This window comes from Stegodyphus dumicola, chromosome 3 (assembly GCF_044657685.1).
Source record: "Stegodyphus dumicola isolate Sdum_Otavi_A_Nest chromosome 3, ASM4465768v1".
Taxonomy (NCBI): Eukaryota; Metazoa; Arthropoda; class Arachnida; order Araneae; family Eresidae; genus Stegodyphus; species Stegodyphus dumicola.
The window spans coordinates 232,068,463-232,095,715 of record NC_140770.1 but is presented as its reverse complement, the minus strand read 5'-3'; the positions used below and the strand labels follow the sequence as shown (position 1 = coordinate 232,095,715).

Below are 27,253 nucleotides of genomic sequence, written 5' to 3'. Positions count from 1 at the left end.
GGTAAATGAAAGTGGAAATTGAATAATTTGCTCCTTCGAAAAATGGTAGAAAAATATACGTAATGCCTTTCGTAATATAAAATTAAATTTTCTTTGCAGGCGACAGAATCTCAAGTACAACAAAATATTACCCAAACCAATTATATCGAAATAAGCTTAATTAAATTTTAACTAGTAGAGTCAGTAGGTTATATCGATGCAGAAACGGGAAACATGTGCAGTGTCGTCGCCGGGACACCAGGCCTCCCGAATGCTCGCCGAGCGTGCTTCCACTTATATTAGAAAGGCATGCGGAAAGGAGGAAGAAAATATCATATATACTATCCCTTTAAAAGGGATTACGGGTGGTGACGAATTATCTTCCCCCCCCCCTTTTAGTTCGGGCGCCACTTCCAGAGGCATTAGAATTTTTCAATATCAGGGGTAATAAAGAAATTCGTAGTGCCCTCGCCGGAATTCGAACTTGAGACCTCCGAATAGTTTCGAGCGTGCTTCTAGTCATACTACGAAGGCATGCGGAAAGGAGGGAGATAATACCTTATAAAAGTTTTATGTTCATGAGTAACTATCGAAACATTTGTTTCCCTCATGAGGAAATAAAGAAATTTTAAGGATTTTGAAGAATTAGAGACACAAAATGTATTTTATCAAAAGTATTTTTCAACAGATAATTGACCAAACGCTTTAATTATTAGATCAGCATTTCTCCAAGAACCTCAGACCTCATATGTTTAATTACAGCTATAATTAAGGATAAGGCTATAAGGTATTTCTCTCCTTTCCGCATGCTTTCGTGGTTTAATTGGAAACATACTTGGCGCGTATTCGAGAGGTCAAGGATTCGAGTCCGGACTAAGACACAGCACATTTCTCACGTCCTCCGCTTCAAAAATCCTTATGACTCTACAAAATTTATTTCTTTAATCATTAAGATAATAGCTATCGTTGCACTTATTTTATCTGTGGAAATGTTAGGTATCTATGTCTGATTTTTTTGAAGGTTTTTGTGCTGATAAAAATAGAAGAATGATGATATTTATATAATGAAAGTACTGTCTTTAATATTATGATAATATACACTATGAAATCTTTATCTGTAATATTAGCAAGCTCATATTCAATTGCCAGCTTATAAGAAAAGGTGAAGAACATAATCTATGACTTTTTTCTAGAGCCCCAATCTTCAAACATGCTTATAAAAGAAAACATAATTTCTCTTTTCAACAGAAGTTCTTTCGCAAAAAGATTTAAAAAAAGTTTGAGCAAGAATTTTTTTTTATTTCTTTTTATTTTGAAGTGAAAAAGAAAAAATTCGAATAACAAAGTTAGTGGTATAACTTCACCCTCAGCCATTGCCTCAAACTTCTTTCTCTCTGTTTTTTCACTTTCTTTTCTTTCCATTCCTTACCACTGGCCTTATTTCAAGTTACATATCAAACCGATCGGGTAAACCTGGAAAAGCAGTAAAATAAAATAAAATAAAAACGCAAATACACACCTCACACGCATACAAGGGTACCTACAAACTCTACAGGAAAAAAAATCCCCAAGAAAACTCACGTGACTGTAGAATTTTTGTGGGGGAGAGTATCTAAGATAGGGGATGAAAAACTGAAATCAAAGGAAATTTCCCAAGTTGAAAGTTTTTCTCTTTTGTCACCATAGCCAGTAACTTTGTTTAGTTGGGGGAATTTCTATGGAAACCATTCAAGGACGGAATTTATCCGCAGAAGGTATTCAATACTCCACGGACGAGTTTCAGCTTAGATCGTGCGGGTGGGGACTTAAATCAAGACCTTTTTTTTTTTGGTCATAGCACATGAAATGAAGGAGATTGGAAGGATTGGATGCAATAAATTTTCATGTTTGTTAAAAGTTTTTTTGGCCACATTTTCTCCCGTTCGGGAAGTTGGTTGGGGAATCCAGATTAGTTTCTTTAAGCAGAGTTGCTCAGTGCGATGAGCAAAGCTTTTAAATGTATGAGAATATTATTCCCAACTTTGTATGATACTTACAATAAAAACAGGCGTGGTGTTTTTCGGTTCGATGATTCGTTAGAAATGTTTGATCTCATTGGCTGCTTTTCATATAACAAACTTTCCAAAAAGAAGGGATAATTTTTTTCTTCACTTAAAGCGGATACAATCGCTCTCGGTAACACTACTTTTCACCATGGCTAACGGTTTTCACTTTTTATTTCTTCGGCATATAATTAAAAATGATATATATACTCTAACCAAATGCTTTAAAGCTTTTTATAAAAATATAATACGTGGTGATTCGCTAAGACAAAAATTTTGATTACTTATAATCGGATCGTGTTTTGTTGTTTTTATGACTTATCTCACTTTGTAGAGTCATTAGGTATTTTTAGAAGCAGGCAAAATGAAAAATGAGCAAAGCCGTCGCCGGGAATCGAACCACGGACCTCTGGAATACGCGCCCAGAGTGCAGACATTTGAATGAATAAACACTACGAAGGCATGCTAAGAAGGCGGGAGAAATACCTTATATACTTCCCCTTTTGAGGGCGACTGGGGTTTTAGGGGAACCAGTCGCCAAATCCTGGGTGTGGATAATCATCATCCAACACCCTTTTAGTTCGGGTGCCACTGTAGAGACATTAGGTATTTTTTCGGAAGCAGGAGAAGTAAAAAATGAGCAACGCCCTCGCCGGGAATTGAACTACGGACCTCTGGAATACGCGCCCACCGTGCAGAGTACCACACTATGAAGGCATGCTAAGAAGGCGGGAAAAATACTTTATAATTTGTCTGACAGTAACATCAGAGCAAGCCCACAAAATTCATAGTGGCAAAGAATGCAAGATGACGCCTGTCGTTGGCAGACCCTTGAGCACCATGCAGGTGACAGTACGACTTCATTTATTGATGCATTTTAAATTTTTTTCGTTGAATCAAACAGCTCTAAAATCTAATATAATAATGCATATTTCGAGGAGATTCGCATTTATTCAGATGAATACGTACAAAATGACGATTGGTTGACAGAGCTATAATTTTCTGCAATATCCAGTCTGTAAGGATAATAATAAATATACGCAAGCGTTCAGTTCTTCGTTTAGGCTATGAATTATTGCTTAACCGTAATATAGTCTTTTATTAAAAACTAGCAGCTTCGCTGCCAGCCTTCGTCTGGCTTTTAAATGTAACGGAAAAATGGCTGAAGGGAACAAACACCAAACGTTAAATTTAAATTAATTATTAAATTAAGTTAATTATTAAATTTAAAAACTGCGCAGAATTTTACTCTGCAGAACAACTTCATAAAAAAAATTATTACGTATAACAAAATTACAATGAAATAAGCAATGTCCTTTAATACAAATATTAATTATCCTTATAAATAAATTAACCAACTTCCCTTTGCAAAATCTTAAGAACTCAAATGGTATAAAGGAGGTTAAGAACTTCGTTTCCTAAAAAAATCACTCAAAACTTTTCAGTATCTTAAAAACAGTGAAATGAGCAATAAATAACATAAAAGAATACAAAAAACAAAAAATTATGAAAAGCAAAGTATAATTAATGATATTTTATTTTATATTTTCAAGAGAAAAAAATTACAATGAAATAAGGTACAAATACTAATTATCCTAATAAAAATTAACCAACTTTCCGTTGAAGAAAACAAATCATGCAAAACTTTTCAATATCTTACAAACAGTGAAATAAGCAAAAAATAACAAGAAAGCAACTGAAAAACATAAAATTCCGCGCAAAATTTTACTCTGCAGAACAACTTTATAAAAAAAATCAATAAAACGTATTATATATATATATATATAAATGACAATTAAATATGCCAATCTCTTAAAAACAGTGACATTATAAGGTATTTCTACCACTTCCCTAGCGTGCCTTCGTGGTGTAACGGTAGCACGCCGGGCCGGTATTCCAGAGGTCCGTGGTTCGATTCCCGGGGAAGGCGTTGTTAATTTTGCATCTCTCCGGCCTCCAAAAAATATACTTATGTTTCTACAAGTGGCACCCGAACTAAAAGTGTTGTGGATGATGATTCTCCGCACCCAGGATTTGGCGACTAGGTCCCTTAAAACCCTAGCTGCCCTTTAAAAAGGGGAGTATATAAGGTATTTCTCCCACTTTCCTAGCATGCCTTCGTGGTGTAACGGTAGCACGCTGGGCCGGTATTCCAAAGGTCCGTGGTTTGATTCCCGGCGAAAACGGTTGCATATTTTTCATCTCTCTGGCTTCCAAAAAATCCTAATGTCTCTACAACATAAGAATTACGACGAAAAATTGTTGCCAAACCCATATTTCTAAAAGAATGAAACTATTCAAAATGATGCGATTTCATCAAAAGTCTATCAACAACAATAAGACAGGAAAATTTTTGTCAAAATGACATTTTTAAAGATGTGAGATGTGAGAAATGTACTCGGAAGCTTCGTATAAAAATTTTTTAAAAAAAATACAAAATATTATCATTTTTCCAAAATTCTTTTTGCAAAAGCAGTCGCAAGGATGAAAGTTTAACGTGTCCAAAAATCAAAGAAAAATAAACTGTACATTTTTAAAAATAAACTTTTTTAGAAAAAATCCCGTTGAAAAGGTGTTAAGCTCCCTTTGTTAAATAAATTCGTATTTAATCGATTTATTGAAACACGAAATTTATTTTAAGTTCGTGTAAAATCTCGCTTTCCTATAGCCCATTATGTCTCAAAATGACGCGATTTCGTCACAAAAAAAAAAAAAAAAAAAAAAAAAAAAATCGAATTCGAATTTTGAAAAACTCGCTTCGAGGTGCACTGGCTCTTGTCTACATGCACCTATGTACCAAATTTCGTAGCCGTGGGTCTATTAGCTTACGCGCAGCGCGAACGAAAGACACACACACACACAGACAGACTCTTTCTTTTATTATATGTAGAGATAAACTAAAACATGAAGACGTTATGTCGATGCGTTTACTTCAAAATTAGGTTTAGTGGAAAAAGTTATGTATTTAGGCACGTAAAAAGAAATTCACCCTTTAATTTTCTTGAAATAACTATAGTGTGAATTTTGTTTTTCTTGAATAAAAATATAGTGTTTTCCCTCTACCTGATCTTTGTAGAAATAAAATATTTGTAGAAAAAAATATATGTAATCTTATACGTACATATATAACATTTAACATAATTAAGTGCGTAATAAATGGAAAAATAAAATTACACCACTTGCAAATACATTTTTTAAATACAATCCAATTATCCAGATTTTTCGAATATCTGTATTGCTTTTGATTGCCAATTATTCTGGACATTTGGAATTTTATTTCGTGTGAGTACACACAGATTGGCAAAACATTCGTATGTCTGTAGATCACATTTGAGACGCACAGATGATTTAAATGCTGTATCTTTTATTATGATTTTTACAGAAAGAATAGTGATCCCCCCCCAGTTGCTATTATTTATTAATTATTATTATTTATTAATTATTATTATTAATTATTTTATGTTCTGTGCTCGAACTGTCGAACTGTAATTTTATTTTTGTGTTTTCAAAAATATTATATCATTGAGAAGGAATTAGCTAGATTCGAATGGTTTAATTCTGTTTAAGATATGTAGCTTATTTTTTCGTATTCTTATGATTGCAGCCCCCTTATAGAAGATGAGTAAAGGAATAAATCCAAAAGCTCACGGGAATCATTTAGAAAAGATCTACATTTGTTTTCTTTTCATTGCTTTAGTCAAGAAACTTTGTAAACACCATTTTTAATACAAAAAATATTTTTTTTAAATGTGCGATCAGTTAATAACGTAATACGTAGCTTATAATTTGCAATCCCAAATATTGGCATTCTTTAGAAATTAGTTTAAAAACAGAGCACTAAATTACCTATCAACTCTGCTAAACTGTGTGACGCAAGGGGCTTATTTAACTACTTCTGATTCCAACCTGAATGTAACTCCAATATGAGGATTTAGAATATGAGGATCAAAGAAGTACTTTTGATATGCTCTTGAAACCGTATCTATGTTATTCACTGTATGGAGTTCGTATGAACGACTGTCAGATTCAAGAGATTATCACATGGTATTCAAGTTTTGTGTGAAGCTTTTTTGCAAGCAGACACGCGTTATTTTTCATTCTTGTAGGAAGCTGGCATAGTGAATAACCGGCTTAGATACAATAGCAGATGACTGCTAAGGTAGTATTAGAAATGCGTTTAAAGAGCTTATCAATCAATTTATATCGTGCACGAAGCATGATGACGCTGACGAATATACTATTTTATGAAAGTAGGCTACAGAACTTCAAAACAGTACACTCGCTTCTGGATATGAATGTTATGAACGTCTAATGCTTGTCTCAATGCTTTGAAACAGTTATTAAATGATGTATTTCATTAATAAAAGTATTTCTCAAATAATCACACTTGCATTTATTTTGTATTTCAATGTGTAGTTAGTATAAAAGTATTGTTGCGTGCGTACAGGTTCGTTACGAAATGAATGCACAAGTCTGATGAAAAATGAGCAAAATTTATTATTATTACAACAAATATGCTTAAATTTCCTGAAATTATCGTGCAGTATTACAATATCTCACAGTAGATATCTTTTAGCTACTCAAACGTTCAATAGAACTTAATTCAAAACAGCTAAAGAAAGCTAATCCGCGAATTCGCTACAATCAACAAGAGCAGTTTTCTAAACAAACTCTTAAAACAACAACAAGCTAACTAAAAATAACTGACTAACTGAATTGAGAGGTTTCCTCCTTTTTATAAGATTTTTAAATCGCGCGCGAGAACTTTCTGGAACTTTCTCGAAATCAAAAAGAGATATTTATTAAATGTTACATGCACGCGCTCTTGTATTTTCAATTTTCCGGCTTAGCTTTCTTTTAATATTCGTCACGCGCTGCACTGCGCGGGAAATAAAACCATTTTAATTTACAATTCAACTAACGTTAATTATTTAAATGCCAAATTCGTAACAGTATAAAACCTTACGGTTCTTATATAGGTAGTTAAACCTTTTTTTTTTTTTTTTTTATTTGTGAATGAAACGATTTTAACAGATTCCATAAGAAACAGGTTAATGAAGAAATTGCTTTTCCTAAATTTGTTATATAAGTGTGTAAAGAAATTTCTGTTTCCTCGGAGCATGCCATCGTGGTGTAACTGGAAGGATGTTCAGCTCGTAAAAAGAAGGTCCATATTTCGGATCTCAGCGAGGCCCTGAAATAAATATAACGTACAATGATTCTTGTCCCGAAATAAATATAATGTATATACAAATGGCGCCCGAAAAAAATTAGTCGTCACCAGGATTTGATTATTCGGTCACCTCCTTTCCAGTGACCCTTTAAGTGGAACAGAAAATAAGAAAATTTTCACCTTTCTTCGCGCTTGCCTCCGAGTGCAACTGGAAGCACATCTTGCTGGCAGTCGGAGGGTCCGAATCCTGAGAGCATTAATGATTTTAGTTCAAATGGGCTATTAGTCTCGAAACACGAATTTTCCGTTGTTTTGCTTTAATGCGTTGTTTCACTTTTCATTCGAACCTGTTGCCATTCGGAAAAACATAAGTTATTATTCTTTCATATTTAATCTATTATTAATTAACAAACCTAACCTGTTTAAAAGCAATTGATGCAGTCCTTAAGAATATTATTCCTTTAATTTTTAATCTGATTGATTTAATTTTACATATTTTTTTTTCACTTTATATATGCATGCAGAAGATGTATAACATTCCCTTGTTAATCTAAAGTGCATATTCATCTAATATCCTACAAAATGTTTCTCTATTCCATCTGGCCCGTCTATATTGATAGCCTCTAGTGATAAACCATGTTAAACTCGCATACAGTGCAATTATATGCAGCTGGGGAATGTATTAAATATAAAAACGAGTTATATGTTAATATGAATACAATTATATTTTACAAATACATTTTAGAAATTTATTCATAAAGGAAGATACCTTGTTTTCCTTTCTTTCCATTAATTTTAGTTTTAACGTCATTTGAAATACCCACCAAGAACACTAAAATTTCACGTCACTTTGCATTAGCGCACTGTGAGTTACATCACGACGCCTCAGGTTGTCGCAACATTTTAAATTACTGTCCTGCTGAGTGTTTACAGTTACAGCTCTCTTCTTCTCTCTCTCCTTTTTGGTTCAAGTGCAGATGGAGCGACGAAGAAAATAGGAAAATGTCCCTAGGTAGAAGAGGAGGGTTTAAGCTCTTTATTAATACGACCGCATAATAGCCAAGGATGCGGTTTTCCGAAACAAATGAGATGTTTGACCCCATGGGGTGTATGCCCGAAATGAAACTCCGTCTCGTCAGATTCAGCTGCTGACAAAGATTCCCTTTTAAAAATTGTGAAAATTGTTTGTAGGATAAGTTTAAGAAAACGTATTCTTTTACTAAGCTAATGAAATAATGCTAATTCATTTCCTTTGATGTCAAATTTGCTTGTTATTTTATTGTTAAGTGAAATTTAGTGTAGTGTTTTTAATACTTCAGAAGAACAAGTAATGTGCAAGCACCAGTATGTAATAGTGGCAGAAAATAAATTTGCTAATCTGAACTGAATAAGACCTGTATGTATTCTTATAATCGGTAAAATACCAAAATTTTCGTCTAGTTTACATAACTAAAACTAAAATTATACAAGATTAATATTAGGAAATAATATAATAAATATTTCTTTAGTAAATATATATATATATATATATGTGTGTGTGTGTGTGTGTGTGTGTGTGTAATGTTCTAATGCGCAGAAGAAAACACTGGATGTTTTAACAACTTTCTGTATCCATCATGGCTCGTGGTTAAGGCACAAAAATGAAGGCAACAAAACTGAATTTCGACAAATCACCAGTCTTCATTTTCACACATGTTCAATTAATTTGGCAGACAATTATTCAACCATAATTTAATATCATAAATTTTTATGTACATTAGTTTTTTTAAACGAAATGACGTACGCAGTTGAGAAGCAAAGCGGATGCCAGAGCAGCACTTAGAGAAAGGAATGGAATGAGGTAGTTTATTTTGCCAGCGGTATTTATACCAAGTACATACAGAAAGTACTCTAAACTATGACTGGTTAATTTTAGGTTGGTATATAATCATGGAAGCATCTCAAATTCGGAAGAAAAGAGGAATTTAGGGGAAGAGCACCACATCTAGAATCGTTAATTTTGAGGTCGTCAATTATTTTTAAAGCAGCTATCGTTTTTTCTTCTATCTTACATATCTATATTTGTGTGTGTGTATTCGTGATAATTTTTTAGAAATGATGACTAGATCTCAAGATAGCAATACTTTAGGATGCTTGGGAGAGAAGAGAATATACCAATTTCTTTAAATTATGGCGGAGGTGGTTAGAGATGTTGCTGGCATACAGAAAGAATGCGTAATAGAAATATGGAATTTGGAGAACAAAAATAGTAGTAGATTCAACGCATAATTTTATTTCTTATTGCATAATTTCTCAAGACGTATATTTTTGGTTTACGCACCACTATGACTGCGAGAAGCACCTTGAATTCTACATATGTTCACCTTTCGAGGCAATGGATTAAGCAGAGGAATGCGCAGCACAGATTTGCACAGCAAGAAAAAAACAGGAAAACTGTAATCAGCAAGTGGAGTATTTATTAAGTTCAATCCTTTGTTTAAATTTGGACTGAGATCGGACATGAACTTATCGCATTACAGAATCAAAGATGACATAATGTGCATTAGTTTTCAGATGTGACGCAATTTAAATTCCAGGAAGAGAATATAGCCAAATTAAAATCAGGAATTAAAAGGACAATTGTTAAAATAAAATTAATAATTTTCTTTCATATTTTACATCTTACACACATGCACACACACATATATATATAACATACAATTATATATATATAACATATATATATATATATAGTCCAGCCCGTACGTTATTGTATATTTTGACTAATAGCAGACCGCTATTTATTATTATTTTTATTATTGCTGTACATCGGAGTTGCATTTACATTTCTTACACCTTAATGTGTCATTTTGTGCGGACGCGTCTGGAAATTGGAACATAGAATTGAAACTAAATAAATTTTTTAGGACAATTTATCTAATTAATTAAAAAATTTCGTAACGCAAAAGTTTCAATTGTCTGTTTCGGCGAAACGCGTAATGGAGTTAGCTTGGTTCGACGTTTAACCAGAAATTTCCCTTAAAAAGCCAGGTTGGACCTCGAATTGAACTAATTTACCATTTTCGGCTTTGTAATTTTTATATGTTTTTATTTGTTTTATTTGTTTTAACTTGTTCAATCGATTGGTTTTTTATATGTTTTAACTTGTCACATCGATTGGTATTTTACTGTATTTTTTGCCTTTAACTTGTATCCAACGATTGTATTTTACTGTGTTTTATAATTTACATTTTATTTCGCGTGTAGCCTAATTTTACACACTTAAATGTCATTGTTTTTTAAAAAAAACTGTGTTGAACTTTTCCTTGGAGCCACAGCTCCTGGTAACTTTTTGGCGAGCTAACTACAATTTCACTTATCATTTCCTTAATTTTGCAGCATATTGCGCAAAAGTTTTTGACCAAATTGGTGTTTTTAGTATTGTACTTACCACCTATATATATAATTTATTTACTAAAATATTGATTATATTATCTCTTAAGATTAATTTTAGTAGAATTATCTAAAAAGAGTGAATCCATAGTTAGTAAGTTTAATTCCGAAAATTGTTTTAAAGTAACTTGAATGTAAATTGTTAAAAATGTTTAACGGGGACTTGAATTAAATCATGAATAACAAAATTTCAATTGTAAAAAGAAATTAAATTAAAATCAAGTAAGCATTTCCATTGATCGGAAATTAGTTGACTTTTCAAGGGAAACAAAACAAACTCCAGTTTAATGAGCAATAATTAAGAAATAAATACGAAGGTGTTTCGTCCTTTACTCAAGTAATAAAGCGATGCCAAACTGGCAATTTAAGTTAGGGCAAATATTTCCGTGAACTGAAGGGATCAAGAACCAATTCAGAGCACCAAAGTACTCATTCTGATTAAGCATTTTCACTAATTCAATTTTGAGTGAAAAGCAATTTATGCAGTAAAATTGATAAATTACTTGAGTAATTGTCCCCCAACAACCTTGTGTTTATGAAATTTAATTCAAAACTATTTGTAAAAAATTAAACATTGGAAATTGGCATTATGAAATAGAACTCAAAGTAATTGAAATAAACATTAGAAAATTTCGAAATGTAAGAAATATAATGCAATCTTTGCAAAAACAAATAAAAAAAAAATTAAAAATAAAAATTGAAATTTAAAATATATATAATAAGAAAAGGGAATGTACGTGAAGATATAAAAGGCCAGAAAAAATATTAATTAACTTGCGTTCTTTCTAGTGGGAAGTGGGCAAAGTTTGTCTTCGCGTCTTACTCAGAAGGGTTGTGTGTCCGAAATTCTTTATCGGCAGCGGGGGCTTTGAATTATTTCAGGCGGCGAAACTTATGTGAAGTAATTTATGGGAGAGGGAGTGATTAGAGATGCTTGAGAGACGTATGTTATGGAGTTCTTACGTGAATGAAACCGTTTGTAAAAATTTTGCATATACTAGTGAATGGGAATTAATTAATTTCTGGCTAATTGGCGTGTCGTAAAACAACACGACATGCCTAGTATTTTCGCTCATAAAGCTCCTGGAAAATTGTTAGGAAAGACATAAAATAAGAAATTTAGAACCAATTTTTCACGAAAACCAAAAATTGAAATTCATCAGTAATAAATTTCATAAAATCCTATAAATGTAAAAAAGAATTAAAAAAATGTTAAAACTGAAATACTTCAAACAAGTAATACCCTAATTCAAAAAATAGATGAAATTTAAAGAATATAAAAGAAGAGGAATTCAATCAACTTCAATGCCACTTCGTCAGGAGGAGGAAATATCACTATATATATATATATTCTTTTTTCAAAGAAGAGGAATGAACAAGAGCGATCGCTTAAAAGTACATTTGATACTGTAGAACTACAGTATCAAATGTACTTTTAAACAACCGCTTTTGAGCTTTCCCCTTCTTTGAAATTATTTTTTAATTTTGCAGCTCAATGCGCAAAATTCTGGACCACATAAGTCTCTTTTGTTCGTATTTTCTTTCTAATTTCGTATATAAGTATATATACGAAAGATTTTATGAAATTTATTACTTATGAATTTCAATTTTTGGTTTTCGTGAAAAATTGGCTCTAAATTTCTTATTTCATGTCTTTCCTAACAATTTTCCAGGAGCTTAATGAGCGAAAATACTATATGTGTGTGTTATCACAAAAACTTTTATTTAAAATTATTCCGTTTGTATAAAATTGGTTCTAAATTTCTTACTTTTTGTCTCTCTCTCTCTCTATATATATACATAAAGAATACAATGTTATTAAATTTATTCTATAAACTCAGCTTTAAACCCTCTGAGTAGCATGAGTTTTGGGATCTCCTCATGACAACCTGTGTTTAAACAGCATTTATCAGCTAAATTTGTATAATTATTTATTTCAGTCTCGGTTTTCACAAACGCTCATTCATTAAAATGATATTCCCATGATTAAAGAAAGTAAGAAAGCAAAATACTTTTTAAATTATTAGCTTATATATACCAACTGACTGAAAAATCTCAAGACTGGATAAACTCGATGATGCCACTCACGGAGTTAAACAACAAATACATAAAGTATTGGCGGAACGCATAAAATGACTTCGCAGGCAGGTTGTGGCTCTCGGGCCGCCAAGTTTGGGTCCTCTATACTCTAAGAAGTGTGACATCAGTCTTGAAAGCGGGTTACACTTTCGAGGGCCACTTTCTTAAAATTTGGAATGATCACATCAAAATGTGAATACAATGTAATCCTTTTTAAAAGCACTATATTAGTTTAGTGTTATCATCTGAAAAATAAAATGATGAAATATAGAAAAAGAAACCTTTCTTAAAAATTTCTCACTTCAAACCTTTTAAATTTTTTTTTGTTTTGTTTTACTGTAGTTTCGCGCTTTTTTGGACCATGTATCTTCAGCACCAGATGGCAAGATATGGAATGAGTATGCAACATTTCTCTGACGTTTACCATCTAAAAAGGAAATCCTGCGCGAAATTTCTATGCGTTTGGGGTTCAATGTCTTCGGGAGAAACTTTCATAAAGTGTATTAAAAATAGTGTATTACAATTAAATCTTAAATTGGTATAATGCGGAACTTCATATAGCAGGAACTCAGATAATTTATGTTAAACTTCATTTTTTTAAAAATTGATTTTAAGCTTATGACTGTTGACGTTTTCCAGATGTTTTATAAATAATACTTTTTTTTTTTCTGCAAGACGAAGTAGGAATTAAAAAATGGGAAAACGATTTCTTAAGCTTTTTTCTCGCCGGTACAAATCACAGCATGACGTGAGTTGTTTGATAAGCATGTAAACATTTCATGAATTATTTTTCTCTAATATAACATTTTTTTATTTGTAGATCCAACACAAGCTGGTTTTCCGTTTGGTGGTGAAACACAGTGGAATCCTCATGCCGGTCACTATCCTAACTACCTGGGTCACGGACTTCAGTCAGCAGGTTTTGCACCTTGTCCTCAGGTAGATGTCACGTCTCACGACTCGGGTCACGCCACGCCTCAAGCCACGCCTACAGGTAGGAACGCCTTCGTTTTGTATGTTTAGTCTATTGTTTCAAAGCACGCAATAAGATTTATGGCTAGGCTGTTAACTTTCTCATAGCCACTGAATTTACGATGACACACAATCGTTTTGACAAACGTCTGTGTAGAATTAAGAGGAGGATTGTAATTTTTTTGTTGTGTTTCTTGTCAAATGTAATATATTACAGCATGTTTATTTATGTTGATATTATCTGATTTTCTTTCAATAGTTTTGTTTTTTATATTGTTCAGTTGTTATGAAATCAATTTACATTCTGTCTGATTGGTTTATTTATAAAAAGATAAGTTTTTATGAGTGCAAAGACTTTTATGCGTTATTTTCACTCATATTTTTCAGTTAACGATATAAAAATATCGATACGTAAAGATTTCCCATCATGTAGTGGAACGGAAACAGGAGTCTGTATTAGTGTTATCTTATATGCATATACTAGACAAAAAGTCAATACAAACAGATACAATACAGACAAAAAGTCAATATTGTTGTAAAATGCTAATTTTGTAAGAAATCTGCGATACTTTGACCTGCTTATTATTATTCAATGTAGGAATTTTAAATTAATTTTACTTTAGAGGAATGGGATTTTGTAGCTGATATGTAGAGTTTAGCCTACTAGTAATCGAGCACTAAATTCGTTGATTACAGTTAGTTCGACCCGGTTTTGAATTTCGTCAAACGGGCTGACTGAATGGTTTTTTCATAGTTTTCGCCATGCGCATTGCATAAATATGAGTTAGTTTCCCTTAAAAAGCCCTGTATCTCTTCCTTTAAAGGTAGGCTTGTAATGGGAAATAAAGTAAATAAAATAAATAAATAAAAATTACGCATACAATTTGAAAAGAATACTAGTATTACAAAAACGTCTTACTTAAAATTTGTTAAACATATTAAAGTGCTTTAAATGTTTTATTTGTGATAAAGCAGACCTCGAATTTATATTCTGTCTTCTTCCAAGTAGCCTGAATAAAAGAATTACAGTAAATTGTACGTTTTAATCCCCTCTTTTACGTTCTTTTATGTTATGCACTATTAACTTCTATTACGCTGGCTTGAAAGGAAAAAAGTACCGATCTTTATATAGTTTGAAGCTAATATAACCATGATGATTTAAGATTCAAATGTGGAGAATAAATCAAGTTACCAAGTTCTTACAAAAGTCTGTCGGATTGCAAACAAATGGAAGTTGTTATGGCTCACTAGCTTTGATTTTTACGGAGCACTCACTTGTGACCTTTAAATTTAGTCGACATCTGAACTTATAAGGAACTATCCCATTCTCCTTGAGTGCCGTCGTGTTTTAATGTTAGCAGGACGTTAAGCTAGCTATTCTGAGATCGCTGGTTCGAATTCTATCAAAGGTACAGTCGATTTGTCACATTTCCTGGCTTCAGAAAAGTTAATGCTCTCCATAAATTATCAGTATAACTTTATTTTTACTATAAGGTAAAACTGGAATCCATTAAAATGCACTGAATGCGCTTTTATGCTGCATGATACTTCTATATTTCGTACATAATATTGTAATACATAATTTAGTGCATTTTTTTTTTTTTACTTTAACTGAAACAAAATGCGCATTGTATTAACTTTTATGTTGCACATTACAAATATGTTTATATATATTATTTTATTTTAACCACAAAATGACTGTTTCAGAAATAAAACTGTTTACCTGCATAAACTTTGTCGGGTACACAAGATGTCTGAGAGAAACGTTTTAAACACTGTGTCCGCAATTAATATTCAAGGCAAACCGTGTTCTGCAAGATAAAAAGAAAATGAGAGCGATAAATTGCTAGACTTCTTTATATGTGAATGCGAAGGCATGGCTGTTACGGCCGGGGGAAGTATAACAACTTTTATAAGACAAGACAAGCAGAAGTGAGGACCCCAGAACTTCACCAGTGATTTTACAGGTATGGTCCCATCGTCATAAATACACAGTTTCGCCCGAATTTGCTGGAGTGTACCCCTGAGGACGGATCCGAGAGTCTCCCAGTTTTCTTGCACTACTACCAAATCTTTTGAGAGGACAGCGCGTCAGTATCGTAAGTGCCCCATGTTACTCAGCATTATATATTTTCAAACATCCAAGATTCGCACGATATATACAACATTCGTTTAGATGGCATTTCAAACATTCATACTTCGGGATCTGAACATGGATCCAGCGAATGGCAACCAGCATTGCCAATTGCTGTACCGATTAGGGTGACAGATCAAGTTTTATTGTGGATTCTTTTATTTTCATTGATTAGACGACATTTGAAAAGTTATATTTTATAAAAAAGGAATACATTCGACGTTCATATAGAAACTGACTGAAAATTTTTCAAATACTTCACAGAAGACACTGAACCGTTTGCTCATTAGACTAAGTGATAAATAGTACGGTCTTCTAAAAGGAAACTTCAAAAATAAAATATCAATTATAACCCTATTTCACACGCCGTGAAAAGAAGAAGGGAGATCGTGCAGGACCCCGAGATCGGAGAACCATCCTATCGACCAAGAAAAATTTCCGATTGAGCTAAGAACAATTTGAAAAGTCAACAGACCGCTTTTACAATTTCCGAAAAGCAAGCAATTGACTTCCAGCTTTCATTAGTAGCTGGCCCGATCAATAGGAAGTTAGGGCCAGTTGAAGGGAAGGACCGTGAGGATGAGGGGGGACTTTCAGCTATATTTAAGGGGAGGGGGTGAGGAATAAAGTCTAGGAGAGTTCTGGAAGAAAACTCTTCGCTATAATCATTTTAACATTTGAAGTGTTGACAGTGATGGATCCATACGAAGTGGCGACGGGTGGGGACGCAGGTTCACTGTAGGAAGACTTAACACAAGATGGATTGTTGAGCGCTGCGGCTGATGCATATTAACTCATTTTAAATGATACGCTGCACAGGGGCTGCTTTAATTGCTTATTTTCGGTACCTTAGGAAACTGCGTGTAGTCATAGGCACCGCGATGAATATGTTTGGTGGTGGCTTATCGACCGGAAAGTGCAATTTGTTCGATGAATGTTTTTGATAAAATTCCTGTGATGAAGGAACGGGATGTGCTGGAACAACAGACTAATAACAACAGAAGAAAAAAATTACGAGTGAAAATTATTTAGTAATTATCGGCGGGTTTTTCGAAAATAAAGTAGAAGTTTGGGGAAGTAATTATTAAGTAATTTGTAAGAAGTGGCGGCTGTTAAATGCCTGGTTAGAAATAACTGAAGGGTGGTAAATTGTCATTTGAGGTATCGTCTGCTCCAATAAGAGGGGATTTTTAAAAATAAAAGTAGGTGGCGACAAGGCTAAACTGTTTTAAATGTCCCAGACTACCCCTTTATGTTCTTTTTTTTCCACCGGATTATTGTCATTACTTATCATTTTAGTGCTTCAGTTGTTGTTTTTCGAATCTCTGCGCTAATGCGTTTAGCCACTTTGCTTGTTAAATTGTTTAAAATGATTCAGAAAAGAAGACATAGTTTCGAACAACTTTTCTATCGGAAAACTCAGATCTTGTTCAAGAAAAGAATGTAAAGAATATGAAGCATATAGAATTTACATAAATTCAATAAAATGTTTTTAGGTCGGCAACCATTATACATGAAATGAACGAAACGTACAAAAGTGTTTCAAGCAATCAAAATCATGCTATGAAAAATGGAATGCAAAATATTAAGTAGTTGTGGAATAAGATCAATAAACAGCCAGGCAAATCTTAAATAGAAAAATTACATTTTCAATTATAAGAAGTAATCACTAACAACCAAGAATGGATGAAAGAATAATGATAATAATTATGAAATATAAGTAGCATTACAGCACTTACAAAAACATATTTTTATCGTCATCATTAACAAAACTAACCTTTTCTATTCTCTTACATAGTGTAAGATTAGAAACGTCTTTTATGAATTGCACTAATTTTTTTTAAGATTATCAGTTAAATGCATTATAAATTATATCAGTTAGAAATATTTATTTAAACTAAAATAAGAACTAAATATGTCAAAAGTATATATCTATATATTGTTGCTAAACTGTTTAGTTTATCAACGACTACTTTTATGTTTTGAAAGATATCTTAAATATCGTCTACTCCCAAAATTGCAAGTTCCAAAACGTATAGTCTACCAGGAATGGTAATTTATAGGTAATCTGTCGTACGACTGGCAACAGATGAGAAAAATGGCAATCTGCCAAGTCACATATTGTTGTTATGTCACAATGTAACGAACGTAACATGATACGAAAAATGAATTGATTTGAATCTGAGATACAAAAGTTATCATCCAAAATGAAGCAAAGAAATAAAAGACGTTAATAAATATCCGCTTTTTTTCGTTCAATCTCTAATTTCATTACATTACATTAATTTACTTTCACTCCCAATTTGTTTCTAATTTGAAAACATATTTCAGTTTTCCTGCTGCAAAATTGGCAACAGTCGTAAAATTTGCAATTTGCCAAAAAGGAAAGTAAAGCTTTAATGAAGCAAGATGAAATACAGCGATAAGAACTGGTAAATTGCTTGAATGCTGTGGTAGCATAACGTAATGCAACGAATATATCGTAATGCGAAAATGGGAAAAATTCGACTATAGACGTTTCTCATAACACAATGTATAAAAAGACAGAAAAGCGCTCTAGTATTAAAAGCAGTAGGTGAGAGAAGAGCCGCTGGGAAAGAGAACTTAATTTAGAAATTTTCGATTTTGTTCGCGTAATTAACGAAACCCAAGGTAAGGTTTAAAGCATATCCAGTAGTCACTTTATAAGGTATTTTTTCCCTCCTTTCCGCATGCCTTCGTTGTGTAATTGGAAGCATACTCGACGCATATTCGAGAAGTCCAGGTTTCGAGTCCTGGCGAGGGTGCACATTTTTCCAACTTGAGTCTCCAGCATCAAAAATCATAATGAATCTACAACTCTACTAGTTATGAACTTTTATAACAAAAATCTTTGAATTTATTTTAACATAAACTGCAATTCAAGCCTCGCATGAATTTTATTAATTTAGGTAATAAAATATCTAGCTTTCTCAGATACCTTCTTTAAAAATTTTGCAAGATCTGATCATTTGATAGTTACTGCTGTGTTTCACATAAATGTAACTCATTCATATATTTACTCATTTACAAACTTCACAAAATTCATCCTACACTTTATAAAAACGTCAATTTCGATTTTCAGTTTAAATAAAGTTTGAGTTGTCGTTAATTCTTACCAAAGATAAGATTTATATACTGTAGAGGTGTAAAGTAATTAACGCATCTTAGCTGCTTCTAGCTCCTAACACTGCTCTAGAGGTGTAAGTAATTCTAATGAAAGATCCATGCTTGAAATCTCTTTGAAGACACATTTGATTTTTCATATTTCTCGCGCTGAAAAGCCTAATAGCCGCATTAAAATAAGGAACTTAATAATCGTCACCAGTCGGATTTGGACAATTAGGTTTTATACCTCTCCCCACTCGCTTTTTAAGAGAAGGAGAATATTTGTAAGTATGCAATTATGCCGTGTCTGCTCTTGTGATCTAAGTAATCGGCACGCATTTTGCTAGCATTAGACGATACGTTGTTCGATTCCCGGTGAGGAACGGGTGATTTTTCTCGTCTCTCAGATCGAAAAATCTTAACCTGTACCATACGAGCTTCCTTATTTATGCTGCACAATTTTCTCCTCTCATCATACGAGCATTTAGACATACGATACATTTAGTTTCTACTTCTGTGAGAAACATTAGTTACATTTCAACCCACCTTAAAGTTTCCAATGTGATTTCTTGCCTTTAACAACTGCTATATTCAAATTTGTGTTAAACTTTTAAGTTAAGAGTTTAAATAAACTTGAGAGTAATAAAGTCATCAACTAGAATTTGTAAACCTCAAGTGGTGCATGCAAGCTATAGTACTACAATACCAAACAACGTATATCTTGCAAAGAGTAACCCAGTTAAATTAATGTAGCTTACTTGACTAAAACTTTGAAAAAATCTTCTTAACGGCCTTATACTGTACGACTAGTACTGTCTGCGTCCCATATAAATTAAATATTTTAATAATTAAAACTAAAATTGAATTTATTTACTAACTTAAAAGTATAACACTGGCAATCTATTATGAATGCCGCTTTTAGGATCAGCTCGGCTGGTGGTGTCCGAAAAAAGGCTATCGATTTCTTTTTTCATTTTCTGCATAACTTACTATAAACAACTAACTTTTTATACAACTACGAAAAAATAATATTCTGCTCATTTATCTATGAAAATCGCTAAAATATGTGAAAAAAAAGGCTCTTCCGTTAAAATGCTGTTATTCAGGCGCCATAATGATTTTGTTTATTAAGTTGTTGTTTCTGATTCCATTTAATTAATAATCTGTATTTTAGATCATTACTGATGAGATGAAAACAATTCTAACTTTTCTTTATATGTTACAGGTTTATTAACTGACCGACATTCCACAAGCACAACTGCGGCGTTCCAAAACCTCAATGATCAGCAAACTTCTCCTGTTTCTCTCAAGGATTCTTTATTTGTAACGCGATATAACAACGCTGTCGTCGCAGCCTCTGAGCTGTGTCTCACTGACCGCTTGACAGAATTACGACATGGACTGTCTGGTAGCAATTCTGCATCGTGCAGCACTTATGCCACTCCTCATCACTTCAACAACACATCTCTGGCTTTCTTGGCTGCTGGCACAGCTTCCCACAATACTAACCTTCCATATTTTACCGTCAGTCATGGTAGCTACAGTTTGTTGTCAACTGGGCATAGTTACTATGGTAATGCGAACCCTTCTAGAGCATCCAACCCTTCCTTGATGGCGGCAGCTGCTGCAGCTGGTATGTATCTGACACCCCCAATGGTGACACCCTCCTTATTGTATTCTCAGTTTTACTCATCTCAAAACCAAATACAATCTTCAGTACACCTTTTGAATAATAATGGAGATACAAGAAACTCTGCTACTGAGGAAGATTCTACAGTTGTCCAGAGATGTCTAGATAGCGCCGGACCTTCTATTTCTAGGGACTCTAGTACTGGTGATTCCATTCTTCAATCGGAATGCAGCAGCAATCATAGTACAAGTGACTCCAGGAGAAATGTATCCAATACTGACTTAAGAGACAGAGAGACAGATATCCCTAATCAAAGGCAGCATCTTGTACCTTCGGACAGTAACACCAACAGTCGCGCGGAACTTTTTTCCTCTGAATCTAATGGACACGTGCAAAGTGATTCAAATCTCTGGCGGCCGTATTAATTTTTTTCTTATATTTTACTGTCCGTCCTTCATAAACTTTCATCAAAGGTACTCCGTTTCGCGATTATTTATGCTAATTTTTAGAAAACAGTGTGTGTCGCCTCACATCCAGAACCTCTTTTATCGTACAGTTCACAATATGTCAACTTGAATATATTCAATAGTCATGTTATTTATCATTTGAATGTTTGATTACAAATCAAATTATGTCAACTTGAATATATTCAATAGTCATGTTATTTATCATTTGAATGTTTAATTTTCTTCGTTTCCGAGCAGAAATACTACATAAAGAAATAAAACTTGAAAAAATGTATTTAAAGAAATAAAACGTGATATTTATGTTCGATTATAGTATAATGTATTTAAAATAATTCTTTTTCTTATTCATAGTTTAATTCTCATTAAAACAGTGAGCAATTATTAATTTTAAATATTAATCAATCTGATTTCTTCATTATATTAAGAGAGTATCTTCATTTCATCTTTTTCAGCTTTATTAAAATCACGTGTGTTAATTGATTGAATATTATATTTTTCCATTAGAATCTGCCAAGGTTTTCAGAACAAGAAAGGAAGACTTTGTTTTATATTTATTTAAAAAAAAAATCAGAAACTTACAAGCAACAAAAATATCTTAAATTTATCTATATAAAATTTATTTTCACTCAGCATAACATAGCCATGTATGCTGAGATTAACTTGAAAAAATGTATTTCTACAAGTCTTATTTTAAAGAGTATGTAATATAGTGTATTTATAAAATTTATATTTAATTTATGTTTACCATAAGTTTAACTGGTTATTATTAAGCTTATGAATAAAATTCAATCATTTAAAATATTTTAATCATTAACATTCTAATTTATTCAAATATATGTAAGATGTTAAAAGTATCTTTGCTTTCGTTCAAAGTTTTTCTAGCATATTCTTTAAGTGCATTCAATATTTAACTTTCTTACCTTCCATGTGTTTCGAGTTACTAAAACATTGATCAAATAGTCTATATAAAAAATTGCCAATCTGCATTTTGTTTCCTACTAAACATATAAATATTTATGATATTCTTAATTACTTGAAATAATTGTTCATCGGGAAATACCGCATTTACTCGCATATCCCCCCCCCTTTTCCCACTAATTTTCCCGCTTAAAAGCAGTTGGCGGGGATAAGTGGTGTACACTATTTGAGAGGAGACGGCTTAAATGATAAACATAGCCCATAAAAATGCCGCATAAACACACGATAATGTTATTATAATATGTATTTCGAAGGAACTTATCAATTTCAATAATATTCGTTTTACTAATACAAAATGCATTTTTGTTTGTACCTATATCTTATATTATTACCATAAATCAGAAATTTCTAAATCATATGCGGAAAATACACGGGGGAGGAATACACGAGGGGAGAAATATGCGAGTAAATAGGGTATATATTCAAGAAGTCTTCATTCATTCTATCACAATTCACTATTAATTTCATATATATATATATACAAAACTTCCGAAAGTCTATTGGAAAATATGTAAATTCAATAACTGCTTATTTGTAATATATTGATCAAAACTGAGTTCTGATGAACGAAACAATCATTCCTGAATTTCGGAACATTGTCCTGTATATATGTATCAAATTGTATAAATGTAAATAAAGTCTAAAATTGTCATAATTTAATCTCTGTTTAGAAATTGCATTCCTATTATGCGTACATTTAGGAAATTAATAAAAGTCTGTTTACAAACTGTTTCGTTTTCATAATTGCTTATAGTGACATACTTAATATATATAAATATATATGCTGCAATATTGGAATTATTATTTTGCTTATTGCTTTAAACTGAGCCAAAACATAAATGTATTCTCTGTCGGTTTTACTACAAGAATTCTGGAGTCTGCGATTTCGCCCTGCTGAACCAAAATAGAAATTTTGACCCCAAGTGGTATAAATATAACTGAATATTTAATATTTTATGATAAACACTGAGATGAAATAGCTATTTATTGCACAGTTCTAGCAAAAACAGAATTTATGTTATATAGATATATCACGTATATTTATATCACATAAATTCTTCTGCATGTGCAACATTTTCGCCATGTCAAGGCAATCACTATTGTTGCTTTATTTCTAATTGTACTTCAAAATGTTTAATTTCTCTGGATGTATCCATCTGAAACTAATTCAAGCCTTTGTTCATGAGTTATGATAAAGAAAGCGAGAGTACCCAATTAAGACGTTAGACGCGTTCGCGGAGGACGTTTAAAAATCATCTCGTATTCTGTATGTTGTGTTGCTTTAACTTAAATCACTTATTAATTTAGAAGTCAAACAACAAAAATCAGCGTTTTATTTTCAAATTTCATAGGACTAGTTTCAATGGTTTTACCGAACCATCATTCTCAGCTGCAAAAGCGCAAATGAACGAGATAAGATAAGAAAACCTGAATAGGATATAAGCTACTGGCGCCATCTGCTGATGAAACCAGAACTAAAACATAATTTCTTTAAAGGCTGAAAGTAAAGATGGATTGGAATTAGCGTCGTTAACTAGAACTAAAAGATTTTTTTGAATGTGAAATGCCTCTAGAAAATCCAGTTCATCAATTGAAGATGTATTTTTTAGTTAAATTCACAAAATATAATTCAGCAGTAATGTCATTTAACACTACGATTCGATTGTTAACATGTTTAATTACGAGTAATTGTTTCAACCATATATTTTTATCGTTATTTTAACCTTAAAAACAAATTTGGCATTGGATTATAGTAAAATACATTAGAGCTATTTGACTAAGGGGAGCGATGGCATCGTGGAAAACGTTTTAGATGGAACTGGCTAATATTCACATCACTTATGGGGAGCCAGCCCGTTTCAAGGATTTGAATTCGGATCGAACTACCAGTGTTCAGCAATTTAACCGCTACGTCGCTGGTGGGCCCTTAAAAATTAGGCAGTGATACAAGCGAATGGTAGAAATTAGTTGCTCCAATTAAGAAGTCAGTTTATAAGGTATTTCTCCCACTTTCCTAGCGAGCGTTCGTGGTGTAGTGGTTCTGCACACTGGGCCGGTATTTCAGATGTCCGTGGTTCGATTCCCGGCGAAGGCGTTTGCTAATTTTTCATCTTGCTGGCCTCTAAAAAAATCCTAATGACTCTACAAGTGGCGCCCGAACTAAAAGGGTTGTGGATGATGATTCTCCGCACCCAGGATTTGGCGACTGGGTCCCCTAAAACCCTAGTCGCCCTTTAAAAAGGGGAGTATATAAGGTATTTCTCCCACTTTCCTAGCGAGCCTTCGTGGTGTAGTGGTTCTGCACACTGAGTCGGTATTTCAGAGGTCCGTGGTTCGATTCCCGGCGAAGGAATTTGCTAATTTTTCATCCTGCTGGCCTCTAAAAAAATCCTAATGAATCTACAAGTTCTTACAGTATGAGCTGTTAGTATTCATATATTTAGGGTTGGTGCAGCTTAATTTAAATGAACGCATTTCAAACTCGTTCGTTGCCACTTTGCTTGCACTGTGGCTCACAAGTAGCCAAATGGATAATATTTACGAATACTGGTATTATGTTCCCGGAAAACGGACTCGCTGCATTTACCTTTTCGTAATTTTCTTCTAATGTAATGCAAATACGAACTAGTTTTGTACATGTATAGTGTTTGGGGGGGGCATGGGGTACTCTAAATATGCAGCGAGCCAAAAGTCTTCTCGATAGGTTGTTGGTAGGGAAAGAGGGGTGGGAGACTCTCGGACCGATTTCCCAAGGCTACTTTCCTTCAGAGTTGGGGATGAAACTGATCTTTCAGCCCCAATCATCTAGTTTTATGCTATTGTAACCTGCATGATGTCCAAGGCTTTTGCCAACGACATGCGCAATCTTGCCTCCTTGCCACGATAAATTTCGTGGGCTTGTTCTGGTGTTGCTATCAAACAAGTGAGTTAAGTCACAACAGCAATTACAATATAGTTTTGCTGATAAGGTTCTCTACGTACCAATCCTTCACCTTAGCCCTTGGTGTGCTTTATGGTATTAAATTAAGCAATAAAAAGTATGGACAGTATTGTTTGTTATCATTGCGATTATTTTGAACAAGACTAATCTGAAACTCTTTCATCGGTAATTTCATGTTGTTTTCCTATTATTACAGTGAGCATAAAATTATAAATATTTAAACTTTAAGATCTGCACTAATTTGGATATCCACTGCTCTGGGAAAAAATTGAATGTAACAACTAATTGAACCTACTTACCAGCTGTATATCTCACTTGTTATTCGAGAGATCATAACTGACTTAATAAGGCAAAAAAAAAAGTAATTATCATCCGTCACTGAAAATAGTGGAGTCAAATATTGAAAAGCAGGCGGGTGAACATTAGCCAAAACACAGTACTGATTTAAAAAAAAAATAATAGTACCAACAACTTTCTTGCTCATGAATGCGGTGTGTTATTGCGAAAAGATTCTGGTGTCTTTTCTTGCACTGTAGATTATGTTACTTGTATACGCTTATGTCTCACAAAATTGTGTTCTACTGAAAAAAAATATTGCTTTAAAACAGCTGTATTTCTAAAATGAAACAAGTATTTTTTTACTGATAAGAAAAATTAGCTTTTATACCTCTACTGCTAAGAAATGCTATCTTCAATTTAAATCACAGATATCTTGTTAAATTAACATTCGGTAAATATGGGAACCTTGGTGATGCACAGAATTCCTTCTCTGTTCTTGGAACTACTACTTTCTTCACAATTTCTTCATCTTCTTCTCGAAACACTCCTTCTTTGTTTCTTATGGCTTAAAAAAAGTACTTGACAGCGGTACGTGCAATTTTCAGAATTTGGTTTTCAAGAAGGATAAGTCCAGGAGCCCTATCAGAAAATGGTGTCTCATTCAGACTCTCTTCTTTCGGAGTTACCCCTCACTTCACTCACATCAAAAGAATCCTTGCGTAAATATTTAGAGGTTGCCTATATATGTGCGATAAAAAAGAAAGAAAGAATTCTTGAAACAGATGATTACGTGCCACTGCAAGTGTTTACGATAATCAACCGTTCTGAGTATGTACATTCGAACGAGTCTGTTACTATGCAGTCCCGTACTTTACAGCGTATTTATAAAATGCATTGGCCCATTTCTACCATTAAAATTATGGCTCATGAACAGCCACGATATATCTTTTGACGCTGCACAGAAGACGAAACGGCCGTTGTTAAATTTCTGGCGTAGTCCATAGAGGTAACTGGAAGACAATTTCGTTTTATATAGATGAACTTTCTAATTTATGTTGTGGCCGGCTTTTATTTAGGCGACTTATGCTTAGTAGCGTATGATTTGGGTACTGCAAGCAAGGAGGAGATATACAGCGCTAAACTTATGGCATGTCCCATGGAGCTAACAAGGAGACTAATTTCTTTTTCTCCATGGATATTATTCTTGCCTCCATGGTATGGCTACTTGCGTTTTGGTGAAGCCTAGTTCAAACAGTTTTGTCGCGGTTTATCTAGCGTACTCGAGCAACATACTAACTCCGCTGGTCCTGAGATGTTATTATAAAAACATCTTAACAAAACGATCTTTCTTCCAATCAAATCAGAATTCCACGAGTTTTCTCAGCATTGAATTGAAAGAAATATTTAACGGTAAAGCTCATACCCAGCTGATATCTTAATGATCACGGTAATTTGCCTGGACATATATTGATTACAGGCACATAGATTTGCATAATGAAGAAGTGAGCTAATGTTTAGTGTGCATTTTCTTTAATAATTTTTAGTAAAAAAATTAATAAAGAAATAAATTAAATTGATCATAATAATTTAATTTAATTAATTTAAATAATTTAATAAAAAAACCATTATTTTTAAACAGTATGTAGTAAAATCAGCATTAAGATTCATTTTTTAAATTTTATTATTATTATTATTAATTTATTACACCTGACTTCTTGAAAACTTGATACTTTTTCTTCAACCAAATACTATGAAAAAGAAAACATCCATATGATTAATTAAAATAAAATAACACGTCGAACAAGTATTAATTTAGAATTCAAAAACGAAAATCAGCGTTATATTTGTTATAGTTTGTTATAATATTATTTGTTATAATCAGCGTTATAATTTTCAGAGTAGAAACAGTAAAATTTTCACTGTGAAAATTTGCAAGTATTATGGTGATTTTTATTATTTGAATTCTAAATTAATCCATGCGATTGTTTTTTCTCGTCAAAATTAATCTTTTAATGTTTGTT

At 33.0% G+C, this 27,253-nt stretch overlaps 1 protein-coding gene across 1 annotated transcript in view; it reads left to right on the top strand.

The window, feature by feature from the left end:
* LOC118202396 (uncharacterized) overlaps nt 1–22,736 on the top strand; it is a 258,620-nt gene extending 235,884 nt beyond the window's left edge. Inside the window, exons 4-5 of the mRNA XM_085813904.1 lie at nt 13,526–13,699; nt 20,163–22,736. Coding sequence (XP_085670030.1) covers nt 13,526–13,699; nt 20,163–20,992 — 1,004 coding nt within the window. The 3' untranslated portion in view covers nt 20,993–22,736. The remainder of the gene's footprint in view (nt 1–13,525; nt 13,700–20,162) is intronic.
* The last annotated feature ends 4,517 nt before the right edge of the window (nt 22,737–27,253 follow it).